Source organism: Colias eurytheme, chromosome 17 (assembly GCF_061535395.1).
Source record: "Colias eurytheme isolate Ceu_HAF_F1 chromosome 17, ilColEury1 Martin Lab GWU primary, whole genome shotgun sequence".
NCBI classification, from domain to species: Eukaryota; Metazoa; Arthropoda; class Insecta; order Lepidoptera; family Pieridae; genus Colias; species Colias eurytheme.
The window spans coordinates 1,382,199-1,391,357 of NC_142996.1; the positions used below are offsets into that span (position 1 = coordinate 1,382,199).

The window sequence follows — 9,159 nt, forward strand, 5'->3', positions numbered from 1 at the left end:
ATGGCAAACTACAGTTTATTCCTATTCGTATTATTTGCTACTATATTTGGTGAGTACCTACTGTATTAATAATAGAAGAACTTTTAATGCATCGAAATGCTCTTTTTTTCATTTTTAGTATTTTTATTTATTTGTCATTGTTTTTGAGCTAATAATAATTGTCAAATGTTAATTATTTACAAAATTGCTTTTTCAGTTGAAGTTAGTATTGTAGAAATTTAAAATGTTCAGGGTATCATATTATAGGAACAAACCCCGGTTTTCACAGAATACAAAAACGTGAAAATGCATTTTCCTTTTACGGATTTTAGTAATATGTACTTGGCAGCTCATAATTTATCAATCCACATTTATTTTCATGAAACTTGGTAATAATATTTAGATACTTAATAAGTTACCATCGAAGTGGTGTAAATCCAAAGGTTTTATAGTTTTATTCTCGTCAGTAATCGTCATGGCATAGGTATATTCTGTTAATTTTCGGCTCATTTTTAATTCTTTTTTCATACAGTCTGTAGAAGTACACCAACCGGGATGGAATACGAAATGTCCTGTGGTCCAGACCAGATATTTTTATCCTGCCAGCCTTGCGAAAAGACGTGTTCCAGTCCTACAAATTGCACTGGTGCATGTATAACCGGCTGCTTCTGTAAAGACGACCTTTTCAGGGCACCAGATGGAAGTTGTGTAAAGTTAGAAGACTGCCCCACGGGTTAGTTAGATATTACGTTCTTTTAGATCTTTCTTTTTGTAGAGTAGGTATTCTTATTTGTCACTATTGTATTTATATATTTAGGTAGTTTCTTTCATTGTATAGCTGATGTTTAGATCCTATCTTGGTAAAGCATTTTCATGAAAGTTTTGTCGTAGGTAAATCAAGTTAGGTGACTAGTGTCATGTTTTTAATTATGCATAAGTATTTTTTAATATTTTAAATAAAAATTAATTGATAACCTACGGCTACATATTTATTATGAACAGATTTAAGTATCCCTGTAGATATTAGCCATAAGGCCGCCTTTTTGTACGTATTTATATTGTTTGTGTTTTTGTTATTATTTTCTTACTGGTGCCAATAAAGTGTTCATTCATTCATTCATTCATTAAGTAGCTATTTATTACCTAATAAAAAAAATACTTTCTTAATATGCGTAACCTATTCTTTCTTGCTTTTAGACTTTACGAGTTTGAAGAAGAGGCGGCTATAGCGGAAAATTTTCTGTCTTGTGTTAAAAAATAAAATATATTTTAAATAAGCTTTCTTCTTTTTTTCTTCCCTTCTTCCTACTTAACCATGCTTCCTTCAAACTTAAAAATGGTAGTATCCTGGTTTGAATGCGCCTTGCTGCATAGAAGTTTTATTTTGATTTCATGGTTATTTTGAAGTCGTGGGTTCGACTCCCACCCGGGGCAAATATTTGTGTGATGAACATAGATGTTTGCTCTGTGTCTGGGTGTTAATTATCTATACAAGTACCTATTTATTTAAAATCAGCCATCTGGTTTCACATAAACAAGCGAAAGCTTAGTATGGGATCAGATCGTGCCGTGTGTGAAAATTGTCCTGAAATATTTATTTATTAGTTTTTTATCATATTACAATTAACTTGTATATTTATTGAAACAACTCGTAGATACTAAGTACATCAATGCTATCTATATAGGTACATATATTGCGTTTGTGTGGAAAATTTTGGTTAATTAATCAATTGTCATTTAAATTAAAAATTGCTTATTATAACTAATTTCTATATAAATTCAAATGTTCTTGATAATTTACATGGAAATGCAAATGCGTTAATGCATTGTAAATTGACTCTATACGTTTTTGCAAAATATTTCTAAATTTGTTCTAAAATACTGCCAAGTTGCCAGCATTATTTAGGGCTGATTTCTCAATCCTTGGTTAAAACTTATTCGTCGAATAATGTAGAAAACTACCAATTGCCCGTATTTGACAGTTTACGTGACATTTTAATATTATCGTGTAATACTTCATTGGACGGATAAGTTTTATCCAAGCATTAAAAAATCGGCCCTTAGTCCAGCAAATTTTACAGCTGAAGTAACTCTAAGCGACGCAAACGAGCCTTCCATAGAAGAATGTCAATCTGACGAAGTATACGTGGGTTGTGGGTGGTGTGAGCGCACGTGTTCTGACCCCAGTCCCAAGTGCCCATCATACTTGTGCACCCGGGGCTGTCTGTGCAGGCCGCCGCTGCTGCGACATCATAGCGGGCACTGCGTGGAGGCTAAGGATTGCTTGCCACGTGGGTATCTCGTATCATATAATATTTGTAGATTTTTTGCACTTAACAAGCAAACAGTCATGTTTTTTTTTAATCTCAAACTTCATAAAAAAAGATAAAAAAGAAAACCTGCAAGATTGAGAATTATTTATTGATATTCATGAAAAATGCTCCCCCCCCCCCTTTTTTTAAGTATGATTAGGTTTTTTATGTTACAGGAAAATGCACAAAACCCAATGAGGAGTATACATGTAGGTACGGCTGTGAGCCGCGCTGTAAAGAACACTTTTGTATTCGCCCGCGTCGCTGTCTGCTCGGCTGTCATTGCAAGCTTGGTTTGCTTCGGGATCAAAATGGAAACTGTGTTACTTATGAAAATTGTACTATAACTACTACCACGAAACCGCCTATTAACACATAGAAACTAATTTCAGTATAATTATTAAGTTGTACTTAATTATAATATAATAATAATTTATTAAATTAGTATTATATAATTCCAACTCAACTTCCTAAAGGTACTTATTAGTATTTAATTCGTTAATTTTGTTCAATAAAAAAGATCAATTCTTTTTTTTATTTTTAAAAATTCCCAAAAGACATGTACTTATCCCTTAAAAAAAAACTTTCTTTTTTTTGTCACGGTTGTCAAATTGACGAACGTCATGACGATTTGATTGTTTACGATTGTGTTCATTTATCATTATTTAAAACTTTTCTTGTGTGGACTATAAAAAGTTATTTTTGCATATGAAATGATAAAGACAAATCCACAATGAGTGAGAAACTAAAAGAACTTCGTGAGAGATCACAGAAGCGAAAGAAATTGCTTGCACAAACGGTTAGTTCTAACCTATAATGTTTTTATTAGCTTTATCCGACGCGTTTGTTTATTTACAGCTTACACTAGTTCTAAACTTGTATTGTATTGTTTAGCTTGGTGTATCCAGTGTGAGTGAACTGAGACATGCATTGGGCGTAAGTTTGGATGTATTGCCTAAAAAACAGGCGGTATCCGGTTTCAGTGCTGATGGAAATGAGAAACCGAGTCCCAAGGAACAGGACAGCTTGGTGTACACTGATTCGTCTACTTTCTTGAAGGTTGGTAATAGTTATAAATTATTTTTCACAGTTTAGATTTAGATTTTTTACTTATGTTGTATTAGTGTTGCTGTTAAGCTGTCTCTTTTCTTCTTCTAATTCTAATGCTGTGTTTATGATTTCATAAGCTCATACTTACAGTTTTAATTATAATTTTAAACCTCTAATCTATAGGAAATGCAGTTGTTTGCATTGTTATTTTGATAGGTATGTCATTTTTCTGTTACAATGCAATGCAGGTTGCAGTTATAATAGCAAATATGGTGAATTTAACTGCTAAAATAATTTCTTATAATTCAGGGAACACAATCGTCAAACCCGCACAATGACTATTGCCAGCACTTTGTGGATACCGGGCAAAGGCCACAGAACTTCATTCGAGATGTGGGTCTTGCGGACAGGTTCGAGGAGTATCCTAAACTACGGGAGCTGATTAAGTTGAAGGATGAGCTGATTGCTCGTACTGCCGCACCGCCTATGTATCTTAAGTGTGATCTCAAGGTGAAAATGATTTAGTATTGCCATTTTAATAAGTTTGGTTGCTATAGTAATCAATATATCACACAGTTTGTAGGAAATAAACAAGACAAATAAGTTTAATCGAGTGAACAAGTTCAAGTTCTAATATTTCACATGCTCATACACAAATCAATATTAAAATTGCCCTATGGCCTATAACTATAAAACATCCTTTCATATCTTATAATAATTTGTTTAAAAGCTCTCTATGTATTATTTTATATCAAGAAACATTATATTCATTTCACAAACTTTAAAAATTAAAACCTAATTGAAAAAATGTTGTGTGGTATTATGAAACCACGGTAAAAGTGAAACTTAGGCACAAAATTATCGTATTTGTACGATAATGACTCCGAACCCTGTTTTATACCTACTCGGCAGCCGACCGTCACGCGACATGCGCTACACAGACCAAAAAGTTTGAGATGTAATAAAAGTTTCACTTTAACAAATTGCAGACATTTGATCTCAAGACGATGGGTGTAAAGTTTGACGTGATACTCGTGGAGCCGCCACTCGGTGCAGGCTGGAGGTGGAAGGATGTACTGGATCTTGAGCTGCATCACATTGCGCAGCCGAGGTCGTTTGTGTTTCTTTGGTGCGGGAGCTCGGAAGGTGGGGATACAAGTTTGAAGTAGTAATTGGTAGTTTTTGCTTAAAATTACGAACGGTTTTGTCGAGTTTCGTAAGTTTTAAATATATGTTGAGTGTTTACTTTCAGTTTATAGTTAACTTGTTATTAAGTCGAAAAAAAAAAGGAAAAAACACTTCCCAAAGTTGTACATAATTAAAGAAATTTAACTTCTTAGTTCTTATGTACTATTAATTTATTCAATATTACAATAGAATTTTTTCAGTTATTGTAGTTAGTCAGTCTTCATTTTAACTTTCTCTTTTACAGGTTTAGACATGGGGCGTGAATGTTTAAAGAAGTGGGGCTTTAGACGGTGTGAAGATATCTGCTGGATCAAAACAAACATAAAAAATCCAGGCCATTCTAAGAATTTAGAACACAATGCAGTGTTTCAAAGAACTAAAGAGCATTGTTTGATGGGTCAGTATGTACATTCAGATTTTAGTGGTTGTATTGAATGAAACAAACTTGTTAATTTTGAGATACCTACTGAATTTAAAGATTTTTAAACCATTACTTTGTAACCATTAAACCATTACTTTGTTACCATTACTTTGTAACCATTAAACAATTACTTTGTAATTTTAATTGCTTATTAATTTTAAGTTTGTGTCCTTTACTTTGCTAGTAGAACAATTACGATAAATTTTATTAATAAACTATAGCTATTTACTAGATCATATAAATATTTTTTTTTGTATTTTAGGAATAAAGGGAACAGTGCGGAGGTCAGTGGATGGTGACTTCATTCATGCAAATGTAGATATTGACTTGATCATCTCGGAGGATCCAGAATTCGGCAGTACAGAGAAGCCTATTGAAATATTCCACATTATGGAACATTTCTGCTTGGGGAGGAGACGGTAATTTTTTTTTAATAGTCAAAGAGACAAATGTTGATTTAACATGTTCATATGTTTAACATGTTTACGAGCACAAAAATATGGGAAAATCGTTTTTTCTTTAATGTAATTTTTGGTAATACTTACTTGAATCAGAAAGTATCCGGTATATACATAAGTTGTAACATGTGTTTGTGTGTAGTATTATTAATTTATTATAACTGAAGATTGTAGATTTCTACCTTTGTGTCAATGTACTACATCAATAATTATGTTTTTAGTCTGTTTCAACTGCTTTTTGAAGTAAATAAATTATTTCTACATGTTTGACGATTAGAAAGTACTAAACCTTTGTTAACCCATTGAGCCCCGAACGGCCCGATCGCTCCACGACACAATAGATTTTCTATTGTCTGTGATTCCGGGGCCTGAGTTATTAGCTAGTTTCATAAATAAAATTGTGTTCGATTCCAGAGTGCACCTATTCGGGCGCGACTCGACCATCCGTCCGGGCTGGGTGACGATGGGCCACGAGCTGACCAACTCGAACTTCAACGCGGAGCTGTACGCGGGCAACTTCGCGGAGGGGCGCGAGACCACGGGCTGCACCGAGCGCATAGAGGCGCTGCGCCCCAAGAGCCCGCCCGCGGGGGGCAAGGGCGCGCGCCCCAGGCCCAGGGCGGCGTTTAGGGCGCGGCCAAGGCTGCCCCGGTAGTGGCGCTTTGGCAGACGTTTGGCGCCCTCCTATTAGCATACATATGGCGCCCTTGATGCATACATTTGGCGCCCTAGGTGCATACATATGGCGCCCTTGAAGCATACATTTGGCGCCCTAGATGCATAAATATGGCGTCCTAGTTGCATACATTTGGCGCCCTAGCTGCATACATATGGCGCCCTTGTTGCATACATTTGGCGCCCTTGTTGCATACATATGGCGCTCTTGTTGCATTCATATGGCGCCCTATATGCATACATACGACGTTTTTATTGCATACATTTGGCGCTCTAGGTGCATACATATGGCGCCCTTGAAGCATACATATGGCGCCCTTGAAGCATACATTTGGCGCCCTAGCCGCATACATATGGCGCCCTAGCTGCATACATATGGCGCCCTTGTTGCATACATTTGGCGCCCTATGTGCATACATATGGCGCTCTTGTTGCATTCATATGGCGCCCTAGATGCATACATACGGCGCTCTTGTTGCATAAATTTGGCGTCCTAGCTGCAGACATGGTGTTAAAATTTAACTACTTCTGAAGCCCTACACGCAACGACTGCTAGCAGTATATCTGCAATGACATCTGGCCCTAACTGCACTTCATTGCAATCAGTGAAATTGCAAAAAAAGGATTGCGCCGATATCTATAACATCTCATAAATATTGTTCCTCGTGATAGCGTAATCCATGAAGGTTTTATAAAATTAATTGAATTGTATTCTATATCGTTAATTTTAAGCAATAATAAATAATAATAGTTTAAAAAAACCAAAAAACACGCTTTTTATAGAAAACCGAACTAAAAAATAGAAAATTTTATCAAATTAGTGTATTGTCATCGGTCCTCAATAAATCTACAAAGTTTGAACGAAATCTGACCGTTTAAAGTGGGTCAAAATCGCGCCCAAAGAAGTCGGTTACAAACATACAGGTGAAGCTAATATAAAGCGTGTAATTAATATGTATTAAAACATTGTTTTTCAATTGAACCAATCTATGTATGTATATCTATATGTGCATTGTGCAAGCTGTTTGGATGTTAGGTTATTGCGATTTATATAATGTACTGATATAATGATAATGAAATAAATTACTTTGATTTTATATTCGTTGTTTTATTTATACAACAAGTATACAACACCTATTCTTTAAGATATTTAAGACTTAGTGCAAGCATTTGCAAATGTTTAGTAGCCCTATTGAATCGCCAGAGTATCTACGTATTTAGGAAAAGTTTAAAAAGTAATTTTGAAGAAACTCCATTAAGATGTTTTTTTATACCCTATTCTTAAGCAAGTCTGTGTACCAAGGGTACCGGTGTTCAACATAATAGCGAGAAAAACAACATCCTTAGTCTAAAATCAATCTATTACAAATTGCGAAAATGCATTTGTTTATTTTTACGTCACGTTGCAATTGAGGATATTGTTTTTTTTTATGACTAGGAGGCTAGAGATTAGCCCATTTTCGAACACAGCTAAATATGTATTTTCTTTAAAATATAGGGATTCAGATAGGTGGCTATTACTGTTTATTTCTTTTGAAGAAATAAAAGCTATATATAACGAATCGCTCTTTTTCATATCATATGGTTTCAATATCTGCTACAATAATAATAAACATTTTATAGCTGAAGAGTTTGTTTGCTCGAACCTGCTAATCTCAGGAAAAACTTATTTATAATATGCAGCTGTACCTACGCGATTTTACTAAGAATATCTTTTTGTATTTAACAGTACTTACATAGTAAAAAGGAAATAAGTCACACACTTGGGTTCGATATAACTGATAAATAAAACACTTCATTATATACATCAATATATTTTATTTTACATAGGTTGTCTTTAAATCAACTCGACTATTCTGAAGTTCATCAAAATATAAAAAAGACAAAACAAAAAATATGATATATGAGATCTTTTACTTACTAAGATAAGAAAAATTTACATATTCTTTTATTATTTTAATTATTGTGGAACTAAGAACTTCTTACGATTCATAAAAAATTAAACGTCGCCGAGTGAGCGTCGCCCGCGCGTTAGACCGCTAGTAATATGTAAACAGTTAAGAAACGCTAACTTTAAAAGTTTACAAAAAGTATACAAGCCAATATTGTCAGAGGAGACAGTCCTTACCAACTAGTGAAATCAATTTGCTGAACTTTGTTGCGTTTAGATAACTAATTCTTACTTTAATATCTTTAAAAACACGCCAAAAACTATTAAAAATCGTTTAAAAATGTGCGCAGGCGACGCTCACTCCGCGACCAATGTATCCAATTGACACTCCACTGATTCTACAGTAACACGGCCCATTGTCAAGTCTTATATTACATAATTCATTTTGTTATCATTATACAAGGCATATTCTTTCATTCAGTGACGCGATCGCCCGCCGTTGCGCGGTTCAAACCAAAATTACGACGCGTACATATCAGGCCCTTCGTTTGACGAGAGCATTTCAAAGCTTTAGTTAGAAGTGAAGTAAACGCAGTTGTTTGACACTACATTACTAGCAAACATGTCCAAATGTCGCATTAAACAACCGATAATAATGCTTGTTGTTGAAATAGAAATACTTCGCCAAACGCCGAAACGCAAACTCAACAAACACAAATGAGTGCACACGCAAGGAGCCGCGATCGCGTCCACTGCGACACCCTTCTAGTATAATCGTCATAAGATCACATTTTTCTTATAAGGCAAACAACAATCTTTAAAGCTAAACCTTTGATGAAGGAAAAGGGGGAAGGAGCGAACCAAATTTAAGTGGAATGGGGATTCAACTAAAGGTGGCCGTAAAAAAACTCATACAGAAATAACCTTAGTACGAATCAAACTTAAAACACCTAAATTTGTACTTGATAAACGCGTAAAATTACGGACGCCAAATAGATTCAAATTCGCTGATTTTTTTTTTATATAAAAAAAAAATTATTCGACAAATCACTCCGGCGCGATGTAATTTGGATTTAATCTATATTTACAAATGATTCGAAAACAAAATGGCGCGCGGGTTCGTGTGAAAAGCGTTTTAAAAATTAAATTAAAAACTAATTAATCAGAAATATTGTTACAAATTCA

At 34.7% G+C, this 9,159-nt stretch overlaps 2 protein-coding genes across 2 annotated transcripts; both read left to right on the plus strand.

Moving 5' to 3' along the window:
- On the plus strand, window positions 1-2,670 carry LOC149900984 (von Willebrand factor-like). The gene is made up of 4 exons (XM_090111985.1): window positions 1-49; window positions 512-712; window positions 2,061-2,270; window positions 2,468-2,670. Exons 1-4 carry the CDS (start codon window positions 1-3, stop codon window positions 2,668-2,670), a joined length of 663 nt encoding a protein of 220 aa, XP_089968111.1.
- A 251-nt stretch (window positions 2,671-2,921) lies between these two features.
- Window positions 2,922-6,087, plus strand: Mettl14 (methyltransferase like 14). The gene is made up of 7 exons (XM_090111637.1): window positions 2,922-3,090; window positions 3,186-3,350; window positions 3,651-3,851; window positions 4,331-4,487; window positions 4,774-4,926; window positions 5,213-5,369; window positions 5,823-6,087. Exons 1-7 carry the CDS (start codon window positions 3,025-3,027, stop codon window positions 6,061-6,063), a joined length of 1,140 nt encoding a protein of 379 aa, XP_089967763.1. The 5' UTR covers window positions 2,922-3,024; the 3' UTR covers window positions 6,064-6,087.
- The last annotated feature ends 3,072 nt before the right edge of the window (window positions 6,088-9,159 follow it).